The 27,204-nt window shown below is 31.2% G+C and overlaps 9 protein-coding genes across 13 annotated transcripts in view; 4 read left to right on the top strand and 5 right to left on the bottom strand.

The window, feature by feature from the left end:
- LOC124491677 (uncharacterized) overlaps positions 1-1,257 on the top strand; it is a 50,721-nt gene extending 49,464 nt beyond the window's left edge. For both annotated transcript variants that reach the window (XM_075730420.1, XM_075730429.1), the window contains 2 exons: positions 47-556; positions 656-1,257. In XM_075730420.1, the coding sequence (XP_075586535.1) occupies positions 47-556; positions 656-993 (848 nt within the window). In that variant the 3' untranslated portion in view covers positions 994-1,257. The remainder of the gene's footprint in view (positions 1-46; positions 557-655) is intronic.
- Positions 1,258-2,336: 1,079 nt separating this feature from the next.
- Positions 2,337-11,999, bottom strand: LOC124491672 (uncharacterized). Its single transcript, XM_075735436.1, has 6 exons — positions 10,181-11,999; positions 6,495-7,798; positions 5,946-6,389; positions 5,128-5,856; positions 4,639-5,095; positions 2,337-4,293 (listed from the first exon to the last, which is right to left on the bottom strand). Exons 1-6 carry the CDS (start codon positions 11,424-11,426, stop codon positions 2,960-2,962), a joined length of 5,514 nt encoding a protein of 1,837 aa, XP_075591551.1. The 5' UTR covers positions 11,427-11,999; the 3' UTR covers positions 2,337-2,959.
- Positions 12,000-13,094: 1,095 nt separating this feature from the next.
- Positions 13,095-14,001, bottom strand: LOC124491398 (uncharacterized). Its single transcript, XM_047054029.2, has 2 exons — positions 13,795-14,001; positions 13,095-13,727 (listed from the first exon to the last, which is right to left on the bottom strand). Exons 1-2 carry the CDS (start codon positions 13,886-13,888, stop codon positions 13,171-13,173), a joined length of 651 nt encoding a protein of 216 aa, XP_046909985.1. The 5' UTR covers positions 13,889-14,001; the 3' UTR covers positions 13,095-13,170.
- A 55-nt stretch (positions 14,002-14,056) lies between these two features.
- On the bottom strand, positions 14,057-15,210 carry IFT46 (intraflagellar transport 46). The gene is made up of 2 exons (XM_047054031.2): positions 15,001-15,210; positions 14,057-14,941 (listed from the first exon to the last, which is right to left on the bottom strand). The coding sequence occupies exons 1-2, from the start codon at positions 15,126-15,128 to the stop codon at positions 14,161-14,163; spliced, it is 909 nt and encodes a 302-aa protein (XP_046909987.2). The 5' UTR covers positions 15,129-15,210; the 3' UTR covers positions 14,057-14,160.
- A 109-nt stretch (positions 15,211-15,319) lies between these two features.
- HDAC11 (Histone deacetylase 11) lies at positions 15,320-16,732 on the top strand. The gene is made up of 4 exons (XM_047054028.2): positions 15,320-16,046; positions 16,122-16,256; positions 16,320-16,434; positions 16,509-16,732. Exons 1-4 carry the CDS (start codon positions 15,394-15,396, stop codon positions 16,668-16,670), a joined length of 1,065 nt encoding a protein of 354 aa, XP_046909984.2. The 5' UTR covers positions 15,320-15,393; the 3' UTR covers positions 16,671-16,732.
- Positions 16,726-17,621, bottom strand: RpL35A (ribosomal protein L35A). Its single transcript, XM_047054030.2, has 3 exons — positions 17,275-17,621; positions 17,062-17,214; positions 16,726-16,989 (listed from the first exon to the last, which is right to left on the bottom strand). The coding sequence occupies exons 1-3, from the start codon at positions 17,373-17,375 to the stop codon at positions 16,815-16,817; spliced, it is 429 nt and encodes a 142-aa protein (XP_046909986.2). The 5' UTR covers positions 17,376-17,621; the 3' UTR covers positions 16,726-16,814.
- On the top strand, positions 17,616-21,514 carry MED24 (mediator complex subunit 24). Its single transcript, XM_047054668.2, has 2 exons — positions 17,616-20,662; positions 20,726-21,514. Exons 1-2 carry the CDS (start codon positions 17,711-17,713, stop codon positions 21,398-21,400), a joined length of 3,627 nt encoding a protein of 1,208 aa, XP_046910624.2. The 5' UTR covers positions 17,616-17,710; the 3' UTR covers positions 21,401-21,514.
- Positions 20,726-23,775, top strand: LOC124491940 (uncharacterized). The gene is made up of 3 exons (XM_047054669.2): positions 20,726-22,135; positions 22,199-22,437; positions 22,520-23,775. Exons 1-3 carry the CDS (start codon positions 22,083-22,085, stop codon positions 23,680-23,682), a joined length of 1,455 nt encoding a protein of 484 aa, XP_046910625.2. The 5' UTR covers positions 20,726-22,082; the 3' UTR covers positions 23,683-23,775.
- Positions 23,776-23,969: 194 nt separating this feature from the next.
- Positions 23,970-27,204, bottom strand: part of LOC124492719 (prolactin-releasing peptide receptor) — a 61,215-nt gene continuing 57,980 nt past the window's right edge. Inside the window, exons 1-4 of one of the 4 annotated variants that reach the window (XM_047055694.2) lie at positions 26,542-26,811; positions 25,645-26,478; positions 24,362-25,563; positions 23,970-24,260 (exon numbers count right to left, since the gene is read on the bottom strand). In XM_047055694.2, the coding sequence (XP_046911650.1) occupies positions 24,075-24,260; positions 24,362-25,563; positions 25,645-26,296 (2,040 nt within the window). In that variant the 5' untranslated portion in view covers positions 26,297-26,478; positions 26,542-26,811 and the 3' untranslated portion in view covers positions 23,970-24,074. Of the gene's footprint in view, positions 24,261-24,361; positions 25,564-25,644; positions 26,479-26,531; positions 26,812-27,204 lie in introns of those variants that run through there. The other 3 variants (XM_047055697.2, XM_047055696.2, XM_075730361.1) reach the window with 3 other exon arrangements.

Genomic DNA, 27,204 nt, shown 5'->3' with positions numbered 1-27,204 from the left:
AACCCAGAAAAAAAATGACAAATGTTGTTTTCCTGCCATTGAATAGGTTTCACACAAGGTGATGTTGGTTTAGCAATGGGTAAACTATATGGTAATGATTTCAGCCAAACAACAATATCACGTTTTGAGGCATTGAATCTAAGTTTTAAAAATATGTGCAAATTAAAACCATTATTGAAACGATGGCTTGAAGATGCCGATGCATCATTGAATAATCCATCCGGTACGATTTCCATACCAAGTCCAGCAGCATTAGCACAAATGCCCGAAGCTGTTAGCGGTAGACGGCGTAAAAAACGTACAAGTATTGAAACAACTGTACGTGTTTCATTGGAACGTGCATTCATACAGAATCCGAAACCAACATCGGAAGAGATCTGTATGTTGGCCGATGCATTATGTATGGAAAAAGAAGTGGTACGTGTTTGGTTCTGTAATCGTCGACAGAAAGAAAAACGTATTAATCCACCTGGTCCTGGTTGTGGTTCACCACTTGGTTCATCATCACCAACTGATTTGATGTTTTATTCCGGTGGTTCATATGGTGATCAAATTGGTAGGTGTTTTTTTTTGTTTTTGTTTTTGTTTTTTGAATTCATTCAATTCAAAATTCTTTTTCGATCATCTATCTCATTCTCATATTAATTACATTTAGGTAATCGATCATCAAATAGTTCAACATCATCATCATATGGTGGTGATTCTCCACTTCGTACTATAGCCACTTCTACATCCGGAAGATCATCAATTGGACATTTAAATTCATCACAACAACATCAACGTTCTAAACATCAACATCATCATCATTCAATATCGACCATATTAGATGATGACGATGACGATGATATCGATGTTGATGATGATAATGAAGATGATGATTATGATGATTCATCATCGATAATCAATAATAATCAAGAACGGCAACAAATATCAATATCAACATCGGCAACACCAACTGATACTACTACTACTACTACTACTACTACAGACTGAAACGATAATAAAATTTGACGAAACAACACAATTATTACACACACCACCTACCTATTGTAATATATACATGTGTCCTAAGAATAAATGAAAAATTATCGATAAAAATATTAATCTCATTCACATACACAAATAACGTTACCTATTGACAGACTGTTCATAAATAATGTTATATTATATTATTATTTTGATCATCATTATCAATATATTATATATATGTATTGCATTTGATATATAAAATAAAATAAATGAAAAGTAAAAAAAAAATTATTTTTTTTGTTTTGTTTTCATTCTTCAATTCTAATCTAATCTAATCAGAATGGATTGAATTTAGAAAAATTTGCATCTTTTATTGTCCATTATATATTGAACACACACACAGGGAAAGTATACTTGTTTTACATTTTATTTTTTACAGAAAAAAAATCATGCATTGATGCGGCAATATGATGATCATTGGCAATCAATCAAATTTTTTTTTCTTCTTTTTCATACACTGCGTATTTTTTTTTTTTTTTCATTCTCTTCATCATTCACTCAAACAAATGAAAGATATCAAATTTGTTTGTTTGTTTGTATGGCCATGATCAATGATCAATGGATGATGATGATGATGTTTGTTTGTTTGTTTCCATTTTGAATTGCATTTTATTTTTTTTTATTTTATTTTTCATTCAATCTCCCCATAACGTTATGGACTTTTCCTCATCATCATCATCATCATCATCATTTTTGTGTATGTTTTAAGCTTATTTAAATTTTTTTTTGTTTTGTTTTGAAACAAAAACCAAATCAACAATGGCAATGAAACACAACTGAAATCTTCGATCCATCGATCCATCCATCCATCCATATATCCATTTTATTTCTTTGGGGTTCGTCAATCTTGCCATCCAAAAAGCTCATTTGCTTAATATGGCCAATTTACATACATATATATTCAGAAGCAGCAGCAGCAGTAGTACATTCATTTCACAGAATAAAAAAAAAAGAAAAATGAAAACAAATGGAACCGATGATTTTTTTTTGGATTTTGGACCACTCTCTGGGTGAAATGGTGGAAAATTTATTGAATTTTGTATTTTTTTTTTGTCTTTTTATTTTGGCTGTATTTTCATATTTCGTTTTTTTTATTTTCATTTGGCCAATTTATTTTTTCATCGTCTCATGTTGAACATTTGGAAATATGTAAATTTTTTGTTTTTTGTGAACAAAAAAAAAAACTACAACAAATTCATCGAACATCAATCAATTTTATTTTTTATTTTTTTGTTCAACTTACCACCACCACCACCATCTCCTTCTACTAGATTTATAAAAGGTGAGAATCTGCTAGATTCCAGCAATTTTTTTTAATTGACACATTTATTATTATTATATTTCACAGGGGAAAAAAACGATAAAGAAGAAAGAGAAGAAAAAAAGGTTTTCTAAATGTAAATGACAAATTGTGGTTTTGTTTCATCTTGAAAATTTTTTTTTTCGTTGGTTTATTGGTGTGTAAGTTTTTTTTTACAAAGAATGATTAGCACAGCTTAATTGACTGAATGAAGCAATGGAGCAAGAAGAAGAAGAAGAAGAAATAATGGTATGTATTGAATTCGGTTAAAAACAATTGAATTAAATTAAATTGATTAAATGTTTCGTCTGTGTGTGTGTGTGTGGGTGTGTTGCACTTTTTTCTAATTTTTTTTTCTTTGCAAAAGAAATTGCTTGATTGCCTCGAAATGAAATGAAATTCATACTCATTAAAAAGCGAGAGAGAGAGAGAGAGAGAGAGAGAGAGAGAGAGAGAGAGAGAGAGAGAGAGAGAGAGAGACTAATTCATATTTATATATAGGTAGTATATGTGATTCAAATATTATGTGTTAAATATTACAATTTTCGGAATTTTTCTTTCTTTTTTTTTTGGTAAAAATTTTAATTTAGAAAAAAATGAATGGAAAACCATTTTTTTGTTGTTGGAACATTATGGTTGTTGTTGTTGCTGTTGCAAATTGTTGTTTGGACTAGATTGTTGAATGTTACCAGCTGATGTTGCCGCCGCCGCCGCCGCCGCTGCCATCATCATCATCATATTTACATTATTATTCTGTTGTATTGTTATTTCATCATTACATTTACCTCTACCATTACTGGTTATTAATTCATCATCATCGTCATCATTATCATCTTGATCATTGTGATCTTGATCATCATCATCATCATCATTCTCATTTTTAATCGTAGATATTATTATTGAATCAACAAGATTATGTTGTTGCTGTTGTTGTTGTTGTTGTTGATTCAATTCCAATTGATCTAATGGAATTGTTGTTGTGGCTATGGTGGTTGGTGATACACTATTACTATGACGATTATGATTAATTGAATGTTGACTTTGTTTTCGTCTTCCATTATTATTGCCAGTTTTTAATGATGAATTATCTCGTTGTTTTGATAATTTATTCATTGTTATGTCCTGTTGAAAATCATCTTCAGATTTAATTGATTGAAATCTAGATTGATGATTAAGATTAGAGAAATGACCAGTAAAATGTAGATTATTTTTCAAACCATCATTTGTAGCATCATAATCTTCGTCATCGTCATCGTCGTCATCATCATAATCAATATAATCATCATCATCTTGTTCATCAAGAAAATTTTGTCCACCAAATACTAATGATAATGGTGAACTAGGTCCCGGTGAATTGGATGCTGCACCACTTGATGCTGATGATGTTGTCGTTGGTGGATTAATACGTTTTTCTTTCTGTCTACGGTTACAGAACCAAACACGTACCACTTCTTTTTCCATACACAATGAATTGCCTAACATTGTTATTTCTTCGGATGTTGGTTTTGGATTCTGTAAAAATGCTCTTTCTAATGCTACACGTGTACTGGTTTCAATACTAGTACGTTTTTTACGTCTACGTCCACTCAATGAATCTACTGATGGAATTGCACATCCACTTGATGATCCATTAGTTGATGATCCTGTACCGGAAATACCGGATATACCATGTCCATTACCATTACCTGGTTGTAATGATCCTGAACCACTTAATAATCCAGATGCAATTGAACCACCATTAGCACCACCAACACCACCATTATTACCACCATTTCCTAATACAGATCCACCTGGATTATTCAATGAAGCATCAGCATCTTCAAGCCATCGTTGTAATAATGGTTTTAATTTGCACATATTCTTAAAACTTAGATTCAATGCTTCAAAACGAGAAATGGTAGTTTGACTAAAATCATTTCCATACAATTTACCCATTGCTAAGCCAACATCTCCCTGTGTAAAGCCTATATATATATATGAATATATTAAGAAATGAGAACAAAAAAAAAAAAATTGGTAAATTCAAGATAAGCAACAACACGTGATTCAATAGTGTTGACCAAGTGAATTATAAATTCCATATATTATATTTGATGATGATGGTTAATCATTGGCGTCACTGTTATTCATTTGTATTTTTGCGTTTGTGTGTGTGTGTGTGTGTTTTGCATGCGATAAGCTTCTTATTCAAAATATATACTATAGTAGTGGCCATGTCACACTAATCAGCTCTCTTTTTTTTCTATCTGATCAAATGATGTGCTTGTGTGTGTGTGTGTGTTAATAACGTGTGCACAATGAAGACTTACCAAGCTTAATACGTCTTTGTTTGAATGTTTTAGCGAATTGTTCAAGCTCTTCAAGGTCGGTCATTTCATCGGGATTAAGTTCACTAATACTATTGTTACCCGTACCCGTACCACTATTATTATTTGTATTATTATTACTATTAGCCCGTTGCTGTTGTTGTCCTGATTGTCCAGTCGATTGTTGATTATTCATCAATACAGCCGATGGCATTGTTGATGCTGCTTTACATAATGTTTGATGTGGATGATGATGATTATGACTATGATGGCCGGCTGTTGTTGATGATGATGATGAAGTAGATGTCTGTGATGTTGATGGTGAACGAATACTACGATTAGATTGTGTATTTGTTCCATGATGATGATGATGATGATGATGATTATGATTATGATGATTATTTGAATGATGATGTGAATGACTAATCGTTGATCCAATCGAATCAATAATATTTGTATTATCTATTGATGATGATGATGATGATGTTGTTGTTGTTGTTTACTCATTATTATCAATTGATCATTACCATTTGATTGGTTATTTTGATGATGATTACTTTGTTGTTGCTGCTGCTGCTGTTTATTTGTATCATTCATAATGAGCAAATTATTTGATCCAGTTGTTAGGCTACTAACATTTTTATGATATTGTTGTAATAATTGTGTGGGCGATAATTGACCAACGTTATTATTATTATTATTGCTGCTGTTGTTGTTGTTGCTGATGCTGCTAATGTTAATAGCTTCCGATGCTCGTGATGGACTTGAAATGGAACATTCATAACCGATTGTATTTGATGAAATGTTGCTCGTATTATTGTTGTTGTTGTTGATGGATTGTCCAGATATTAATGGTGTTTGACATGTTTGTAATGTCTGTAATAATGATCCAGGTGAATTTAAATGATGATGATGAGGAATTGAATGTTGTGATAATGGGTGATTATTATGGTGGATCAAATTCGAAGATGATGGATTTGGCGATGTTGATGATAAAAGATTTAATCGATGTTCTAAAGAATTCGATGGAGATTTATGATCATCATGGTGATGATGATGATGTGAATGATGATTAATTGTACCACCGGTCAATGTTGGACTTGGTGCTGATGGACTTGGAATGGAACCTTTTGATACTGGGGAATTAAGAAATGCAGCCGCTGCACTTGTGGCAGCTAAATTCTGTAAACCTTGTGCTAGAATATTCGGTGGAAATAGTCCCTGTTTTGGGCATTTGAGAAAAAGTTTTCGTATTCGATTTACAATTTTTGAATGAGAAAAAAAAACATCTCAAAAATCCTATCACTTACCTGATTCTGAAGCAATAATTGTGCCTGTAATTGTTGAATAGTAGCCATCGATGGTAATAATTGTTGTGGACTATTCATCGCCGTTGTTGTTGATGTTGATGCCGCTGATATTGTTGGTGATGTTGTTGATGATGCGGCTGCCGCTAATAATTGTGGAAATAAACAATTGGCTGCTGCTGCTGCTGTCAATGTTGATGATTGTGTTGTTGGTGAACAATGTTGGACATTTGTTGAAGCCATCGTTGTTGTAGTTGTCGATGATGTTGAAATATTCATCGTCGTTGCTGTTGTTAATGATGATGGTGGTGGTGGTGATGAAATGGACATCAAATGTTGTTGTAGTTGTTGTGGGTGTTGTTGTTGTTGTTGTTTACATTGTTGTTGTAAAAGATCAGCTTGTACTTGTTGTAAAAACATTTGCTGTTGATTTGCTTGTGCCATTAACTAATAATTGGATAATCATCATCATAATCATAATTATTTTAATGAAAATAATATATACACACAAATTCCTACACACACACACACACACACAAAAAAAAAACTTACCTGTGCAATTAATTGATTAACAGTCATACCGGCTGCAGCTGCTGCTGTTGCTAATGCAGCAGTTGCTGCTGCAAATGCTGCTTGTGTTAATTGTGGCTGATTATTATTATTATAATTAAGATGATGATGGCCACCATTAGACATTTGTTGATTATTGCCATTATTATTATTAATATTAATATTGTTATGATGTCCCGAAATAAATTGTTGTGGATCAATATGATGTTGTGCCATTAACATTGTCGTTAATGGTGATGTTGATGGTGGTTGTGGTAATGATTGATTTAGGGTTGCTGCTGCTGTTGTTGTTGGCATCAATAACGTATTTGTAGTCATTTTATTTGCCAATCTAGTGCCCAACATTGATGAATATTTTCGTTTTCTTGATGAATTCCCATTACCACCACCATTTTGTATGAATTGTTGATTATTCAAAGATTTTGTTCTAATTTTTGTTCCATTATTTTTATTACCCTGATTCCGTTGTGTTGATGATGGCTGATTTGTAGACATCATTCTTGATGATGATAATGATTGTAATGATGCTGCAACCGTATTATTTCGGCTATTTAATCTATTGGCTGTTGATAATTTTCGACGATTCATCATCACCGTATTGATTGATCGTTTTTTTGTTATTTCTGATTTTAAAATCTCATCATTATCATTATCTTCATCTTCCGTATCCATTTGATGATTATCCTGATCTTTTGATATATGTTGCTGCTGTTCAACCGTTAATTGTATTTCCTGTTTATTTTCACAATCACCACTACCTTCGTCATCATCATCATCATCATGATGATCATCTTCATCGGTATCGGAATTATTATTACAAATACCACTACTTGGTACAATATTATCATCATCCACATTATTAAGATTATCGTTAACATCATCACTATCACCAGGAATACATTCATCATCATCTGATGCTACACTACCATGAGAACATCCATCATTTGTATTTGATGAACAATGACTATTCTGGCCATCATCATCATCATCATTATCATTTTCTTCAACAATATTACTATCATTCAATAATGTTATTGCAGCCGTTGTTGTTGTTGTTGTTGTTGTTGTCGCTATTGTCGATGATGATGATGATGATGATGATGTATGTCGTTTTCGTTGATTTCTTCGTTGTCGATTTCTTTGTTGTTGTGTATCGGAAGTAATTGCCATATTTGTTGTCGATGTCATCCCATTATTATTATTATTATTACCAACAACAACAATATTTGTATTGGCCGATGATGGTCGACAGCCAATATTTTGATCTATTATTTCATTGACAAAATCTATGATCCATACCGCCAGGTCATATTCATTCATAAAGCATTGAATTATTATAATAATAAGATAGAGAGAAAAAGAAAGAAAAGAAAATGAAAAATGAAAAATGAAAAATCAATTTTATAAATTCGAAAAAAAAGTCACACATCATTGATAAACTCAATCATCATCATCATCATCATATTCATTGAATCGAGAATCCGACCAAAGATGACCTGAAAAAATTCTCATAATTTCAATTTTCAAAGTAAAGAGAAAAAACCTAGGCACCAAAAAATAAAAAGATCTAATTTCCGTATGATATTCGTTCGCTCATGGCGGTCTTTATTTGAAAAAAAAATTGAACAACACGCAGACACTGTCAATTATATTGACGCTTTTTTTTGTTACAAAAATAAATTCGTCTGAATGATTGACATACAGACACAGACACACACACACACACACACGTACGTATAGACCAAAGGAGACATTAAGGTCAAAAAGGTCAACAATCATGATGATGATTGTTGTTGTTGATCATTCATTTCATACAAGAAAAATAAAGGTCACACACACACACACATACACAATATGTATCAAGGTGAAAACATGAAAAAAAAATGAAAATTATCATTATTTTACTATGTACGGTAGCGACCAATATGTTAAAGTGGGCAGATACGTTATTCTTCTTCTTTATCATTGATGATGATGATGATGATAATAATGATTATGATGATGGTGAAGAAAAAAAAAATTCATTCAAATTTTATGCGTCTGACAGGCCTGAATAGCAGGCAGGCAGGCAGGTAGATTCATTCATCCATTCATTCATTCATTCATTCGTTTATTTTTTCCATTTTGTTACCGTTGTCGTGTAGCTATTGTATAAGTCAGTTCAATATGTGAAAAAAAAATTGTTCAAATATAATGGGCGCGTGCCAAATTGATGACGCCTGCTCTCTGCTGCTAAGTGTATCTGTGTACATGTGTGCGTGGTTATGCAAATTTTTTATATATATATGAATGCCTGTGCATATAGCACTATTTTATAGTTATTTGAATAATAATAATAATAATATGTAAAATAAACTTGTGTGTTTATTTTATTTTTTTTTGTTGATAATGATGATGTTTTAAGCCAACACCCTGAACCCGATCCGTACGAAAAAAAAGGAAGGGAAAATGAAAAAAGAAAAAAAATTCAGACAATACAAGCCTATCTTATATAGCATACAATAATTGTGAATAATGTCATCATTTGAATTTTTTTTTTCGTTTTTACCACGGCTATAAATCCAAATTCTGATCAATGAACGAAAAAAAAAACAAACATGATGAAAATGGTGGTGATGGTAGAAAAAAAATACCATTTCATTTCAGTGAAAAAAAAATCAGCTAAAAATTCCTTGAAAGAGAAAAAAAATTCTATTTTTCTCTTATGGACCAGAAGAGAAAGAGAAAAATTTGAAATTTAAATCATATCACATCATTCAATATTATTGAATGATTTTGCTTTTCACATTTCTCTCGCTCTCTCCCTCGCTCTCTTTTCATGCATTCATCATTTGTATTTTTTTTTCATAGGTTAGGTGCTTTTTTTTGCTGTCGAATTTCCATTTCCATTTGGACACTCTCTATGCCTATTTTGTTGTTGTCGTTGTCGTTGTCGCTGTTGTTGTTGTTGTTGTTATAAAGAATTTCATTTGTTAAAATGAAGAATATATTGTTTGTATGAATGATATTTGAATGAATATTTACCTACCAAAACACTATATACTATGCTACTAAATTTTTAAATTTAAATTCAAAAATTCAATACTATTGCAAAGCAAAACGAAAAAAAAGTAGGAAAAAAAGCCAATAGAAAGTTTGAAATTGACTGAAAATGGAAAAAATTGCGACGGGTAAATCAATATTGTTATTACTGTTTCATATAAGAAAAACAAATAGATTCTCATTTCATATCACATCATCATTAATTATCTACCATTTTTTTTTATTTTCATTGTTTTTTATTCTCGCCAAACAAAAAATTTTTTTTTTTTTGAATTTCAAAACAAATAAATTTATGCAGATCTCACATCTTCTGTGTGTGTGTTTCGGTTTCGGTTTTTTTCTCTATGCCCAGTCTAAATCAATCAATCACTATCCTGACCTAATCGAAATTCGATATTGACCCTGGCTCAACAACAACAACAACAACAAAAAAATTTGCATCAATCTAATAATGATTGTATATGAGTATCGAAAAGATTAATGATGTGTAATGTGATATTTGGCCGCTTTATTTTTTTCTGTGTGTGTGTGTGTGTGTATGTATGAGTGAAGTAATTGATTTTGATTTGATCTCACACACACACACGCACACAAATATAGCAATCACTCAATCATTAATTCCATACCTGCTGCTGCTGCTGCTGATGATGATGATAGATAGGAATTGACATGATGATTAACTTGTTGTTGTTGTTGTTGTTGTGATGATAATTGTTGTTGTTGTGGTGGTAGTGGTGGTGGTGGCGGTAATAATGATGGTGACGATGGTGATGATGATAATTGTTTGGCTTTATAATTATAAATTGAATTATTATTATTTATTATTGTTGCTGAAATCGATGGATCCAAATCATTTGTCAATATTGATGATGCAGCTTGTCCTAATCGTGCTAATAATGCTTGTTGAAGATCAAAACCATTACTATTCAATATACAACCATTACCGATTGTTGTTGTTAATGAATCAATTGGTATTCTATTCATTAACATATCTGATTGTTGTTGATGATTTGTTGCTGTTGTTGTTGTTGTTGTTGTTGTTGTTCCGGCTGCTGCGGCTGCAGCTGCTATAGATGAAATCATTGCATGTAATCCATTTGTCGATGTTGTTGTTGTGGTTGTTGCTGATGCTGCTGCTGTTGTCGTTGTTGTTGTTGTTGTGGTTACTGGACGATCCAATTGTGATGATGATCCAAGAAAACCATTTAGAATTAAACCGGTTGATAATTGTTGCTGTTGTTGTTGTGATTTAATATTACCAGATGATAATGAATGATTTATCAATGAATTTTGTAATGCAGCAGCTAAAGCAGTAGATTCCGATAAATCTGGTGAATTTGTTCCATTATTATTACCGGTGGATAATGGTAAACCAGCAACACCACCACCATTACAAGCAGCGGCTGCTAATAATTTTTGAAATGATAATGTTAAATCATTTGCTGATAATGCAGCAGCAGCCCATAAATTAGCTGCTGCTGCTGTTGATGATGATGATGAATTCAATGTTGGTTGTTGTTGTTGTTGTTGTTGTGGAATTATGCTTAAATTTGATAAAATACCATTATTATTATTATTATTATTAATCACTTGTGATGATAATGATAATAATGGTGGTGGCGTAGTTGATGATGATGATGATGATGATATCACTTGTGTTGTTGATGATGATGACATTATTTGTGGCGGAAGTGGTTGTTGTTGTTGTTGTTGTGATGATTGCGGTAGTTGCGGTGGTGGCGGTGGTGGTGGTGGTTTTTGATCATCACCCATCATCATCATTGATGGATTATTATTATTATTATTTATTCCAATTGAACCAAGTTTTGATGCCCATATTAATGGTAAAATATTTGCTGTATTTACATCCATTTTTTTTGTGTGTGTGTGTGTGTGTTTATTTTAGTTATAAATGATGATGATGATGACGATGATGGTAATTGCACGTGTTGTTTTTTTTTTATTCATACAATTTTACAAACTCACTACTACTACAACTACACTTTACTTTACTTTACATACGTACACACACACACACACATAACGGAATGGTGATGATCCGTATATTACGGAATGATGACAAAAAATGAAATAATAATAAAAAAAAAAATTTCAAATTGAAAAATTCAAATCATTATTAATATCACACGCGTACATAATATCAGATGATCATCATCATATAACAACATAACACAAGATTCTTCGATTTTCGATTGAAGCATGCGTAAAATTTTTTTTTTGTTTTGTTTTTTTTGAATTTATTTTTTTCAATCAATGGACAAACTCGGAAACAATATCAAAACCAGAGACAGACAGACAGACAGACAGAAAAAAATTAAATTTTTTTTTTCATTGAAAATCAAAGAAAAAAAAACAAAATTCATTTGTTCAATGTTTCATTTCTTTGGATCTGATCTGTATCCGAGATGTGTGTGTGTGTATGATATCTCCGATGGTCTGCATCGGTCAACGTCAAATACAAGACTGGTTTTGAATTTTTTTTTTTGTATATGTATGGCGCGCTGATGGGTGTTCAAAAGATCCAGAAGAAATTCAAAATGAACAGAACACATAGAGACCAGACCAGAGACTAGAACACAACACACACACAGAGTCCACGCACACACACACACACACAGATATACCATATTAAATGGTGGTATGTTCATTTCCAAATTGACGCGCGTCTCATGATGCATACACCAAAAAAAAAACAACAACCGAAATAGCCTATCGGTCTATCTGTATATACAAGTCTATTGACCATAGACTATGTTGTTGTTTTTTTTTTTTGTTATTTCTCTTCTTCATCAACATCCTACAATCATCTCATCTCAAACGCCTCTTTTTTTTCTTTCATTTTCCATCGTCGTAGACATTTTTTTTAATGAATATTTGTGGAATTCATAAAACAAAACAAAAAAAATTATTAGCGGTAATTTCAATTTAAATGTACAACGCCATCTGGCGGTCATAATTGTAGTTGAAAATGGAATTTTGTCATGAATTTTTTTAGAATTCGAATATTTATTCAATAATTATCGTCGAATGGACGGAAATAATAATCATCATCATCATGGTTGCAATGAAAAAAAAAAATTTTTTTTTCAATCAATAATCATTTAATATTCGTATTGGTTTTCTTACACATTTTGGTCGAAGAAAAAAATAACAAAATTGATGTGTTCAATTATGATCAGTGAACTATGTCACCGGTGTGTGTGTGTGTTTGTGTGTTGTTCAAATTTACTTGTTCAATGATGAATAAATGGAATCAAAACTAGTAATTAGTGATGATTATTGTGTATGTCTGTGACAATTGCTTCCGATATTTGATATAGTTGATTGATTTTTTTTTTGATTATTCTTTAAGATTATTATACATCCTGTATCCTGTCTGTCTGTGAAGTGAAAATTGACATTTTTGCACCATTCCACAATACCAATCATCACCATCATCAGCAATATTTCATCAATCAATCAAACAAAATAAAAAAAAAATTATGGAATTTTTGTGTGAAAATTCAATTTAATTTAAAATTTGTAAAATGTAATTTTCAAAGTTTAATATAGAAAAGAAAAGAAAAAATTTCAAAAATAAATCGTACAAAAATTATTATTTATGATGATGAATAATAAACCTATAGGCAATGATGGCTAAAAGTATTAGAATTTCCATCAAAATGATCACAATTAAAAGACATTTATTCGTTATCAATGTTGTATTAATAGTACGTATTAATCGATGTGTTCGTTTTAGATTTTCATTATTTGTTTCCAATGTTTCTCTTGTACGCAATAATGATTCACGTTGATTACCTAATTCATCAACAATATTTGTACCGATTTCTTCGGTTTCTCTAGCCACCATTTCAGAACGATGTAATGATAATGATGTTTGTTCTAATGATCCAATTGCTTGTGCTAGAATTTGTCTTTGTGTACCATCAGTATTATATGAATTTTGTTGGCCAAATGTACTACCCATAGATCTACTACCGCCATTCGAACTTGTAGTGGTAGTCTTTTTAAATGCATTCCATTCATTCATCAATGCAAAAAAACGGCCATTCATTTCGGATTGTACTTGTGGTGGACATTTGGCCACTTCATTTCGTAACATTTCAATCAAACGATCACCATCGATAAACAATTTATTGATTGTAAGTTCATCTAAATGAACGAAAGCAAAAAAAAAACCCATCAAAAATAACTCAAATTATCAAATCTTCACGCATACTTGCATTACGGCGACGATGAATTCGTATTTTTTCCTTCAATGAAATCAATTCATCTTTCAGATCTTCAAAACGTCTTGATGATGATGATGACATGATGATTATCACAATTAAATTTTTTTTTGTTTTGGAAAATTAAATTAAATTTTATTGTTTAACCATAATAAAAGGGCGTTTGAATGTTTTAATTTTCGATTGATGAAAAATGATAAACAGAAAAAAAAACCAAAATTGTTTTGACAAAACAATAACAATAATGGGTCATTCATAGAGTATAGGTAGATTTTATTTTCATTTTCGTAAAAATAAAATAAACACGTCAAATATCTATTTATCTTTAAACATCCGTCCTTCGTTACGTTAATTAATTAATTTTGTTGATCATCATCATCATCATCATTATCATATTTATTGAAATGTTGTGAATTTTGAAATTCATTCAACAATGTAAACAATTGATAGAGTGATGTAATTTTATTATTCTGCACCGGTATATCAAGGATGGCCATCAAAATTGCCATGTATTCATCAATGCTACAATCTAATTCTGGTGTTGGTATCGTATGAACATTCAATGTTGTTTCCAATTCTTCGGGCCATTCTTGCATCAATGATTCAATGTTTTCATGATCCGATAGTTGATGTATTAGGGCAACCGATTCTGGCCGTGCTGTTGTTTCATGTAATTGTTTAACATAATCAATCCATTTATTAATTTCTTTCGTAATATTCGATTGATTTGGTTGTATCATTGGTACGACTGGATCTGCCGTTACTGCAATCAAATTGGCTGAATCATTTCCATTGTCATCGTGATCATCGCCTTCTTTTGTTGTTGTTTTTGTTGCCATGGTTTGAACTTTTTCCCGTGATAATGCCTTTAATTTCATTTGCAACAATGTAGCATCGGATTGTTCGATATTTGGTTCATCCAGTACAGTCAATCCAAGATCATTTGTACGACCATCAGGATACGGTATTTTAATAAATGCATCAACATGACCAACCGTTGGTATATAATCCGGTATGAATGGTTTTAATCGTGGTCCAATTTCAATCATTTGTGGTGAATAATGTCCAATGAATTGAAATAAATTCCGTACATGTGATGGTGCATCCGGACAATCGAATTTATTTGGATCATATGCTCTGGCAGAAAAAAAAGAAAAAAATCAATTTATCGCAAAAATTCACATCAAATCACATACCCTTCAAGATGATCTTCCAAATGAGAATCTTTATCATTCGAATTTGATAATGACGATGTTGATGATGATCGTTCATCATCAACATCATGATCAATTTCATTGTTTGATTTAAATTTATTTTTGGGCATTTTTCTCTCTCAAAAAAAACAAATCATCATTATGATTATGAATCAATTTGTTTGATTAAAAGTACCGTTTCCAATGGTGATGAATCAAATTCTTGGAACATTGAAACTATTCTTACAGCGATAGGCCAAATTTTGCCTATATAGTTGTTGTTGTGTAGGTGTTCCAAACAACAACAGCCAAAAAAAAAAACAGTGACTGAATTTTGGAACCATAATTCGACATCGATGGCATTGTTTTGTTTAGAAATGGCCAATACTGATAGCCATGATGAATCAAGTACGAAAAAATTCATTATTCACTGAAGATGATGTTGTCCATTCAATTGATAAAACAAATTCCACTCATTATCCAATCATATTTGGATCTAATTATGATGTAAAAATTGGCTGTCTTATCGAACATTTACATCCATTCGATACAAGTAAATGGAGTAAAGTTGCTAGCTTCATACAAGAATCATTGAATCATAATATTGATTATATTGAACCTGTACAACCAATTTCAAATGATGAATTACGATTAGTTCATAGTGAACAATTTATACGAAATATTCGATCACGAAGAAATGTGGTTCATACATCGGAATGTTTTATACTGTATTTTTTACCATTCAATTGGATCGATCAACGTATCATAAGGCCATTAAGATTTCAGACTTCTGGTACAATAATGGCTGCATGTTGGTCATATCAGAATCATTTGTCATCAATTAATCTTGGTGGTGGTTTTCATCATTGTACAGCCAATCGTTCGGCTGGTTTTTGTTTTTTTGCTGACATCACATTAGCCATACGTAATATATGGTCAGCTTGTGTAGCTGATGATCGACCATTGATGCCTATTTTGATTGTCGATTGTGATGCACATCAAGGTAATGGATATGAACGTGATGTACTTGCAATGACTAATGATGAAAAGTAAATATCATCACTACTGTATATTTTTTTCGATAACTAAATTCTGAATTTTCTGTCCTCTTTTTTTTCAATTAGAAAACTCATCTACATATTGGATATGTTTAATCCACTAATCTATCCACGTGATGAAATGGCTAAAAAAGCCATCAATCGTGAAATACATATTGGTTATCGTACTAATGATGAAAATTATATCAAACTTCTTGATTTGTAAGTCTTTTTCTGGATTATTTTTGTCGTTTAAAAAAAAAATTTCTATCATCGACGAGATAGCCATCTGAATGCCATTATTGAATCTGATCATTTCAAACCTGGTTTAATAATCTATAATGCCGGTACTGATTGTCTACAAGGTGATCGTCTTGGACGGCTTAACATCACGGCCAAGGTAATTGTGTACAATTGACATTGATTGGAATTGAATTTTAATTTTTTTTGTCTTTGTTCAATTCTTAATTTTAGGGAATAATAAAACGAGATGAAACAATGTTTCGATTTGGATCCCGTAATAAAGTGGCCATTGTCATGCTATTGAGCGGTGGTTATCAACATACTAATGCAAGAATCATTGCTGATTCTATTATTAATCTTATTGAATTAAATCTATTAACACCTTTACAGTGAAATATTATTTTTGTTGTTGTTGTTGTTGTACAAATAAAGTGCCAAAAATTTAAACTTGACAATTTTCGAATTGTTTTTTTTAATTATATAAAAATCATCATCAAACGAATACATAGAATTGTCAGAAAATTCATGTTATGGTTTTTATACTCTTGATGGATATAACATAACACGTACACGACGACCCATAGCTTTTGGTGGTAGATTTTTATGGAATTTAGCACGAACAGCACCAGAATTACCATGTGCGCGAGTTACTTTACCCCAGATGACACGAAATTTACTCAATTTTCCCGGTCGTTTTGGTACTGGTTTGTTACTGTTTTCGGTAATTAAAAAGTGAAAAAATGAGTTTTTTTATTGGTATTTTCATTCACAAAAAAAATCTTACTTTTTTGCTTTGTAAACGAATGCACATCGTTTACCTAAATAAAAATCAGTTTCGTTTCGTTTATCAACGCCTTCCAATTTCAACAAAGCAGTATTTTCATATTGATTTCGATGTGATCGTTTGTAGCCAGTAAATATGGCTTTTACATACAATCTAATTTGGAAAAAAGGAGAAAATTTATGGAATCAAGTGGAAAAAAAACAGCAAACTTACCGTCCAGGAGTAGCTGGATTCGATACACGTTTTCGTTTCACACGTTTTTTGCCATCCGACGTGACAGGCTGTTTTGATGATGATTTTTTGATATCAGACATTGTTAAAAATTTAAATTTTTTCGAAAAAAATATCCAAAAAAGTCAAATTGTTTGAATCAAAAATTCGAAAACAAGACAGACACCACACAAACACACACGCGGCTGTTTATTCAGGAAAAAGGAAAAACTCAGCTTTACATTGTGAACACAAACACGTGCCAATTTATGACCGTTCATAGAAGACGATTCAAAACAAAAAAAAATTTTTGAGCCATACAAAATTAAATGTTGCCGGCTCACAACATTGGTTTGAAGACAAGATTTGTTTTGATTATTGATAATTTTAAATTTTTTCCCGTTTTTTTTTTGATATTTTGAATCATCATTTAAACATCATGGTTATCACAATGATGATGGATACAAGTTCAACAGTAACGTCAACATCATTTAAAATCAAAGATCTATTACTTCGTGCTTGGCGTGAACGATGGACCGAAATTGAATGGGGTCGTGAAATTAAACGTTTATTACGTGGTGTTTCGGGCGATGTATATGATCTGGCCGATTGTATGCTACGGCAAGCGATAAATGGCCCTGTAACGAACAGTTTATTGATGCTTTATCTGAATCATTGTCTGGATTCTCAAATCATATCGTTTGGTGCATGTATTATGGCCATAACTAAAATTCCTGATCTCAAACCACAATGTATGAATTCATTATTAGATTTTCTTATCCGTTATAAAACACGTACCAATTGTTATGGAAATGATGATGAATGTATTGCACTTTGTCGTTCACTGGTAACATTTGTTCATTGGTTACATTCGATTATTCTTAGTTCACTGAATGAATTAAATCATGAATTTGGATCAAATTTGGACCCAACAAATATTTTAACAATTGATAATATTCATTGGCTAATTATGGATAAATCATGTCAAATGCTTCGATTTATTATTGATTCATCATATTTAAAAGCATTACTTTATATTGGTCGAATGGAAGAACAAACGGTTTGGAAACAATGTATACAATTACATAATGAATTGATTATGAAACTACAGCAACAAATGTCTCAATCGTCATCATCATCATCATCATCATCATCGATTAAATCAATTTTTGATACAATTCAAGCATTTCAAACCAAAATCGAATGGCTTTCGAATGATGGTATTACCAATACGAACGTGAAAAAACAGCCAAATATTCAACCATTAGATACGGAAATAACAAATTCAATCATTCCAGTCGTTTATCAAATGATGACAACCCGTCCAGAATTTGGTTATATCCAATATCGACCATTATCACATCATTCTATTCGTATTGTTGTATCATTCTACGCTATTCTAGATCCATCATGTTCCAATGAATTGATTGCCAATTATTTAGCCATTATTTCTCGTTCATTTGATTTATCATTATCAAAACTTTATTGTGAAATATTACATACATGCTTAGTCGGTCTTATCGATACACATAATCTGGCCAATGAAGATCGTAAAAATATCAATTATCATGCTTGGATTGCATTCTTATTGTTTAAAATACCGCAGATATTTTTACAACTATCACATCATCGTATTAAACTTCGGAAAGAAATTCGATTTCAATCAGAAGATCAATCATCAGTGGTGGATAATCATCATCATTCAGATCTTGAATCTGGTATCGATATGTTGATGGATTTGGGACCATGTATTGATCAATTTTTACTTCGATATAAAACTGAACATTTGCAAAAATTATTCGATTCATTTAAAGAACCTCAAATGAATCTATTATCTGCTACATCAGTTGATCGTTATATGCGTGAAATTAATCGTATGGCATTATCAGCATCTAATGATTCAATGCAAAATAATTTATATAATAATGATACTGGTAGTGATCAGCAACAACAACAACAACAAACAGATTGCCAACAACAATCTACATCATCATCATCATCATTGGATGCTTTATCATCAAATATTCTCATATTCCGTGCTGAACATACAGTCACTTCAATATTGGCACCATTGTATATGGAAAATTGTAAAATTGAAGAAGTTGCCGGTATTATTTGTCGTATGCAACATTCATTCGATGTTATTCTTTGTGCTGCTGCATCAAATGGTCTTTTACCTAAATTTGCTCAACGTTTAATGGAATTAAATCGTTCGAATATTGTATCACGTGGTGAAAATGTACGTTCATCACAGATACGTGCCGTAATATTTGATATAACATTCATATCATTATGTTCACTAATCGAACAATATCGTTCAGATGTTCTTCTTGAATCAAATCCGACAAATAATCAATCGGATAATTCAAATTCATCATTTTTTATCAATTGGTGTCGTTGGAATATACCATCAACAAATGCCTGTTATGCACCGAATGTTATATTAAGTTCATATAAAGATGAGAGCAAATATGAACATCTTTTGCCACAATTAATCACCACAAATGATATGACTGAATTTCGTACATCATTAGTTAGTTGGGATGAAATGTGTATTGCTACACAATTTGCAACTGCAGAAATATTGAATGCATGGATACATGATCAAATCACTGAAGATGATGTTCGTATATTTATCGATCGTCTTAAATCTCGACTGTGTTCATTAGGCTTGTCGGCTGCTTGTTGGTTATTTGCTAAACTTGAAACAATATCGGCTGAACATCAATCAAAAATAATGATGATGTTACAGGAACTACAAACACCATCAACATCGATGATAAATTCCAGTACGGAATCATTTTCCAATGATGCCAATGAAACGAATCTAGCATTTGGTTATAAACAACGATTCCTGTTAATGTCAACTACATTGAAACGTTTATTAACTAAATATGTACCGCATACAAAATTGTCAACGATGAATAATTCTCCAACGAAAACCGGCACAACATTACCAATACGTTTATCGAAATCTCCTTTGAATACAATGCTTGATCAATGTTTACATATGACTCGTAAACATTTTACATTGAAATTAATTTATGATTTTGATGGCCTTTATTCATTGGGCGGTCCTAGATGGTTCGTTACACAAGTGTTCAGATATTTATTCAATTTCTGCGATAAAACTGTCGTCTGTCTTCAGGACAGCGTTGATTTAGCATATGGTCTATTTCATATTGATCTTGAACAATGTGCATTGGTATTACTTCGTCACACGTTACCGAAATTTTTATTATCAAAATCAAATGAATTACATTTGACTGAACCAATAATCAGTGCATTGATTCGATTGACAGTAATAACCACGTATTCAGCATTGGAACAATTGGTGAAATTTTCACAGTTTAATATGAAAAAACGTACTGGACATCGACATAATTATCAGGCAAGTATCTTAGTTCATAATTCAATTTTATAATAACTTTTTCTGTTTTGTTCTGCACTATAGGAAATTCATGAACTTTATCCAGATGAATCATTAGAATTGAATGACAATCTATTGGAAAATACGGCTTTCTATTATAAACGTCGTGAACATCAATCAAATTCCTCCAATCAAAATGTAGTAACCAATGGTAATGGTAATCCGATGGATGTTGGTGACAATCCAATTGATGAAAATTCATGGTCATTTTCTATTGATTCTGATACAACTGATTATCAATGGATACTAAAAGAACCATTATATATTGAATTAGTGCATTTATTTCAATTTATTATGGAACAATCATTTGAATATGAATTTAGTCCATGGCTTTTAGTACCTATTTCCTTGATGGAGCAAATATTATTGAATCTTCGTGAAGATGCACCGAAATTTTTACAATTCATTTCATTCAATCTACTTGAAGCAATGATTCATTTGGGTCATTGTCAATCACCTTGTATTGAACAATTATTAGCCTATCTAGTATTGGATACATCACGTTCAAGAAAAATTGGTGCAAAATTAATCTGCCAACTGGAATTGGTTCGTCAATATGTTGATAGACAACGGAATGGTAGTCATAATAACCACCGTAATGTACAGCAACGATTAATGATGACTATGAAATCCAAACAAACCACATCAATCAATCAACAATCAACCATAGCAATTAATAATAATAATCAACAACATTGAATGATGACCTCGATTTTATTTATTAAAAATACAACAAATTCAATATGTTGCTTAGCGGAAATGTTCAACCAAAAATCAGATGAAATTCCCAAAAAAAAAACAAAACAAAACAAACGATTATAACTTCAATGTAAACAATAACAATACATGATATGGATATATCGTAATCATGGAACTAACCAGTATCCAAGACGATCATTTCATTTATTATAACGATAATGGTAACGGCAGAAACACAAGTATATATTGCTCGATTGATAGACATCATACCATACTGATCTCTACAATCAAAACGGTTTGATGATTGGATTGAGTTTACTTTTTCGGCAAATTTATCGACAACGACAAAAAAAAATATCATTTCATGGGTGTTGTTTTTTTTGCATACCACACAACAGTTTATATTTATGAAAGCAAAAATGCAATTAGATTGTTGTTGATGTGTGTGTGTGTGTTGTATTGATTTATCATCAGTTATTATTATCCATCGACACATACCTGTTTTCACCTAGCGACAATCTATCTTTCTCTATATTGCTTTGGTTGAAATCCATGCAAAAAAAAATCAAATCAAACAATCATCTCTTATCAATTATGAATGAGAAAAAATGAAAATGAAATCACCCGATCATCATTATATTTGTAAACGAGAATTTTCCATTCAATTTGAAAAAATTTTTGTATGAAAAAAATGGGTGTTTTTGATTTTCTATACAAATCACCACGTTCTAAAAGGTGAGTGATGGTAAAAGAATTTTTTTAAAATCAAGAATTCATGATTTTTTTTTAAATTCACAGCGGACCTCCGCCTCGTCACCATCACCATCATCATTATCATCAACAACAACAATATAGACGTCCTGGTTATGGTCCACCAGGTTCTACACCATCTGGCCATCATAAACAACGAACAATTACACATGTTAATAAAGATTCAGCATTGCCCGATGATTTCAATACACATGGAAGATCATTGTCGTATAATCAACGAAAAATTCGACCAAAAATTAATAAAAATTATAGTACAAATGATCCAAGTAAGTTGAATGATCCATTCAATTATATATATTGTTTATGATTTTAAAAATCTATTTTTTTCAACAAAAAAAAAATCTATAGGAAAACAAGATTATTTCAATGATGTTGATGATTTCACTAGACTTAGCCGTTTGGAAAATAAAATCGACAGTTATATTACCAGATATAATGAAATTGCCGATGAATTGGATAGTATACGAACAAATTTAAATTTGATTCAAAAAGAATTTAAAAATGAATATGATGATGATATTAGTGATGGTAAAAAGAATAAACATGTTGTTGAAATTGGTGATCGTATATTGGCGAAATTGGATTCATTTAAAATAAATGATGATTATAATAATCAATCATTATCACCATCATCACCACCACCACCACCACCGTTACCACAAACACCACAGCCGCCTATGACCAATACTGATACTGTTGATAAACCAAATGCAATAGCATTATTACATCATGATCAAACAACAATGGCCAAACAAACAAGACCTAAAACATTAAATCTATCACCAATTGGAAAAATAAAATCAACATCACAATTACAACAGAATAAATATGATCAAAAAACAACGACAACAACAACAACAATTACAACGTCTACATCGATTCCATCACCAACACGTGTATTGGTCACATTAAATGGAATGATGATTCCACCTGCGTCACGTCCCGTTTATACGGTAGCACGTGCTAAATATGCTATAGTTAATGATGATGATGATGATGAAAATGATGGTGGTGATAATTCATACAATACAACGAATGCCGAATTCATTCCTATAAATGCTTCAGCTTTTTACACTTCGACTCCTTCAATGAATCAACAACAATCATCATCATTTTCTACGAAAAGATTATCACCAATACAATCTGTGGACGAAATAACAACGATTGAACATCCTGTCTATATAAATATGTCATCAAGAATACGTTCAGAACATCCAATCATTGAACATTGTTTACGACGAATTGAATTATTACGACCACGTATTATGCATTATAAATCGGAACATAAATTTCGTGTATATAAAGAATTAGATCACGAAATATCCATTTTAATGAATGAATTGAATGGAATTGATTGTTCAAAAGATGATACAATATTTGCACAAGATAAAAATGTTGCCCTTTGTGAATTACATAATCTTGCCGGTGTTCTTGAACGTTCAATTGAATGTCATGATAATGATTGTGTTATTTGTAATTCATTTATGTATAAACCAGAAGTTTCTGTTTGAAAATCCGCATCCACACACACCTACCTTGAAATATGATTATTAACCAACAGAAATTTATTTTATCCAATAAAATGCATTGTTTATCAGTTTCAACAGTTGTCAATCATTTTTTTCAGTGATAATTGTGTGCGAAAATTGCCGGTATTTAATTTTAATTTATGTGAAGTGCAGTGCCATCTATTAACAGAGCAAAGAACTAATGGACAATTTGAAAAATAAATGTTTGAATGGTCAAATTTTTTTTTCTTTATATAATATATAGATAGATAGATTTTATTTTCAATTGCATTTGATGATATGATATAACAAATAATAACATGATATTAATGATATCAACAACAACGACAAAAAAAACAAACAAACAAACAAAACAATCTTTGATTCAAATATGATCAATCGGAACGGTTTGTAGTAACAGTAATATTACTTGAAGAACCACCATCACCACAACCACCACAACCACCGTCACCACCACCACCACCACTACTACTGTTACTACTATTTTGTATGGCACTGATTGATTCTCGTCCACGGCCAGAATCATAACGTAAATGTTTTTCATTTTTCGATATTAAAGTCTAATAAAGAATTTGAATGATAAGAAAACAGAGAAAACATGAAAAAATTATTTGAGAAATCAATAATAATAATAATTTTTTGTTGCAATAATAATAGATACCTGCCTCGCTTCTTCTTCTTCATCGTTATTATTATTAATCGAATCAATTATACCATGATGATGATGATGATGATGATAATTACCGGTAGTTTGATTATGATTAATAGATATTTTACAATGTGTATTGGAACCATCATCTTTTGAATAAAGTTTCATTACTAATTTTTTACTAGATGAATTAATTGATTGATTTGAATGAGAATGATGATTTTGATGATTTTCATTCATAGCTAAAATAACTGATGGACAATTTAAAGAATTATTAACATTAATAGCTTGTTGTGTATTATCAGTTTGGTCGTTGTCATTATTCGTTTGATTATTTTGTCGTAATTCAACTAGTGTACCACCACCGACACCGCCCCCGCCACTACCAGCGCCAACAATATTAGATGAATGATTTGTTTTCGTACTACGACCAAAACAAGGCAACACTTCTTTGAATTCTTTACGAAAATTTTCATTTAACCATGCATATAAAAATGGATTATAACATGTCGATGACATTGCAATAGCATGTGATATTAAAAATATGGCACGTTGATTACGCCAATGACTAGCTTCATCATAAAAATCGGCCAATAAATTGACCATATTCAATGGTAACCATGAAATAACAAATATGACTACCATCGATATAAGCATACCATTCGTTTTACGTGTACGTTCACGTTCCTGTTCTTCACGTCTGGCTGAAACATTACCTGGAATGGTACGTGCACGATCAGCTAATTTGGCACATATTTTCACATAACAGAATGTTATTATTAAAAAAGGAATGACAAATTGTAATGCCGTAGTGGTTATACCAAACATTTTACTTAATTCTTCATGTGGCCATTGTTCAGCACAAAGATAAACAATACCATCACCATCACCATCACCACTATCATCATCATCATTATTATTATCTATGGTTTTAATATCGATAATTTCACCATTATCATTCAATTCCATCAATTGCTCTTCCGATGATGATGATGATGATGATGATGATGGTCGTTGATCCAGTTTGGTTGTTTCTACATAATCCATAAAATGTGCATATGGAAATGTTAAAAATATTGCCGACATCCAAATAGCAATAATGATCATTATACAGATTTTCATTAACATTCGTGGTTTAAATGGATGTAAAATGACAAAATATCTATCAATGGCAATCGACATTAATGTAAATGCTGAAATGTATACGGATACACCTAGATGGAGAAAAAATTTGAAAACAAAACAAAACAAAAAAATGAATAAATAATCAACAAATGAAATATTAATATTTTTACCTTGAGCGAATGGTACTAGATGACAAAGTGCACGGCCAAATATCCAATTTTTAAATGTTATCAAATATAATGGTGTAAATGGTACGGCAAATAAACATAATAGAATATCGGACAATGCAAGATTGGCAATAAATACATTGGTCACTGTATGCATTGTAGATTTACGTGCAACAATATAACAAACAATTAGATTACCACAAATGCCTAGCAAACAAATGATTAAATAAACAACATAGAATATGATTTTGATCCATAAACTTAATGGTATCTCTTGTTCATTATCGATAAAATCTTCATTATCGATGCCTAAAAATTGTTCATCAAATGATGTTGATGATCCTGATGATAATGATCCATTGTTGTCGCCATTCAATGCATGATTGAATAAATCAAAATTATGATCAAATGATCCAGATTGATTCATAATGATTGATGATATACGTGAAATTAATTGATCATCAGTTAGATTTATGAAATTATTATTAAATTGATGATCTGGATAAATTGATTTCAATATTGTTTGCTGTATTATCGATGAATTTATCAACGATTGATTGTTTACTGGATTCATCAATGTTGTTGTTGATCTTTGTTGTAATTGTTTTAAAAGATCTAAAATTTGTTGATTTGATAATGTTGATGTTGTGGACATTGTTGCCGTTGTTGTTGTTAGTGATGAATTGATAGAATTCCAAAAGAATTATGTAGAATCGTATAGATTTTTTGATATTAATGATGTGAATGATGATAATGATGATGATAAAGTCATTGTAAAATTGATCCATTGATTCAATCAAATCATCAAATCAATTCGATTCGTTGACATTATTCATCCTAGAATAAAGAAATGATAAATTTAAAAAAAAATGATGAGAAAATTGATTTACAAATAATTACGGAGAAATCATGTGCGTGTGTGTGTGTATGTTTATCGGTGCATCACCAAAAATAAATATCGATCATGTTGTCAATGTTGTTGTTGCTGTGAATGAATGAATGAATCGGTGAAAAAGAATTTCATCAAATCAAATTGCACAACAGGCAGCAGCAGCAGCAGATGCAGTAAAGAGAAAAAAAACCGGCAATAATGAATTTTGATACAGAAGAAAAAAAATAACAATAACAATAAAAACGACAACAACAACAACAACAAATGAGAAAACATTCAAACTAATCAAGTTGAAAGATTTTTTTATTTTTATTGCCATTCGATTACTCATATGATGATCATCATCATCATCATCGATTGCTTTAATTATTATTTATGATTGAAAAACTGTGATTTTTATTGATGAAAATTCAATTTATATATATATATCACCCACGATCATCATCATATGAATTTCTTACAACAACAACAAAATTTTGATTTATAATCAATTCATAAGTTGTGCGTTTGTGTGTGTGTGTGTGTGTGTTTAATTTAACGGGCAATAACAATCAAAAAAAAAATTGGAATGATGGAAATAAATCACGAACAAGAATAATAATGATTTTGATACATTTTATTGTTATTACACTGTTTGTGTGTGTGTGTGTGTGTGTGTGTGTGTGTGTGTG

Source organism: Dermatophagoides farinae, chromosome 1 (genome assembly GCF_024713945.1).
Source record: "Dermatophagoides farinae isolate YC_2012a chromosome 1, ASM2471394v1, whole genome shotgun sequence".
NCBI classification, from domain to species: Eukaryota; Metazoa; Arthropoda; class Arachnida; order Sarcoptiformes; family Pyroglyphidae; genus Dermatophagoides; species Dermatophagoides farinae.
Note: the sequence above shows the minus strand (reverse complement) of the source record. Positions and strands in the feature narration are given on the sequence as shown.

What these genes read in the sequence shown, in the direction of transcription:
- LOC124491672 (XM_075735436.1), bottom strand. Translation starts at nt 11,426, where the DNA reads ATGGATGTAAATACAGCAAATATTTTACCATTAATATGGGCATCAAAA. An exon ending in ATCAGCAGCAGCAGCAGCAG is followed by an intron (nt 7,799 to 10,180) that starts GTATGGAATTAA and finishes TATGGATCATAG; the next exon opens with ATTTTGTCAATGAAATAATA. An exon ending in AATTATTGCTTCAGAATCAG is followed by an intron (nt 5,857 to 5,945) that starts GTAAGTGATAGG and finishes TGCCCAAAACAG; the next exon opens with GGACTATTTCCACCGAATAT.
- LOC124491398 (XM_047054029.2), bottom strand. Translation starts at nt 13,888, where the DNA reads ATGTCATCATCATCATCAAGACGTTTTGAAGATCTGAAAGATGAATTG. An exon ending in TCATCGTCGCCGTAATGCAA is followed by an intron (nt 13,728 to 13,794) that starts GTATGCGTGAAG and finishes TCGTTCATTTAG; the next exon opens with ATGAACTTACAATCAATAAA.
- IFT46 (XM_047054031.2), bottom strand. Translation starts at nt 15,128, where the DNA reads ATGCCCAAAAATAAATTTAAATCAAACAATGAAATTGATCATGATGTT. An exon ending in TTGGAAGATCATCTTGAAGG is followed by an intron (nt 14,942 to 15,000) that starts GTATGTGATTTG and finishes TTTTTCTGCCAG; the next exon opens with AGCATATGATCCAAATAAAT.
- HDAC11 (XM_047054028.2), top strand. Translation starts at nt 15,394, where the DNA reads ATGATGAATCAAGTACGAAAAAATTCATTATTCACTGAAGATGATGTT. An exon ending in TATATCAAACTTCTTGATTT is followed by an intron (nt 16,257 to 16,319) that starts GTAAGTCTTTTT and finishes TCGACGAGATAG; the next exon opens with CCATCTGAATGCCATTATTG. An exon ending in GGCTTAACATCACGGCCAAG is followed by an intron (nt 16,435 to 16,508) that starts GTAATTGTGTAC and finishes TCTTAATTTTAG; the next exon opens with GGAATAATAAAACGAGATGA.
- RpL35A (XM_047054030.2), bottom strand. Translation starts at nt 17,375, where the DNA reads ATGTCTGATATCAAAAAATCATCATCAAAACAGCCTGTCACGTCGGAT. An exon ending in AATCCAGCTACTCCTGGACG is followed by an intron (nt 17,215 to 17,274) that starts GTAAGTTTGCTG and finishes TTTCCAAATTAG; the next exon opens with ATTGTATGTAAAAGCCATAT. An exon ending in TTCGTTTACAAAGCAAAAAA is followed by an intron (nt 16,990 to 17,061) that starts GTAAGATTTTTT and finishes TACCGAAAACAG; the next exon opens with TAACAAACCAGTACCAAAAC.
- MED24 (XM_047054668.2), top strand. Translation starts at nt 17,711, where the DNA reads ATGGTTATCACAATGATGATGGATACAAGTTCAACAGTAACGTCAACA. An exon ending in GACATCGACATAATTATCAG is followed by an intron (nt 20,663 to 20,725) that starts GCAAGTATCTTA and finishes TCTGCACTATAG; the next exon opens with GAAATTCATGAACTTTATCC.
- LOC124491940 (XM_047054669.2), top strand. Translation starts at nt 22,083, where the DNA reads ATGAAAAAAATGGGTGTTTTTGATTTTCTATACAAATCACCACGTTCT. An exon ending in AAATCACCACGTTCTAAAAG is followed by an intron (nt 22,136 to 22,198) that starts GTGAGTGATGGT and finishes TTAAATTCACAG; the next exon opens with CGGACCTCCGCCTCGTCACC. An exon ending in TTATAGTACAAATGATCCAA is followed by an intron (nt 22,438 to 22,519) that starts GTAAGTTGAATG and finishes AAAAATCTATAG; the next exon opens with GAAAACAAGATTATTTCAAT.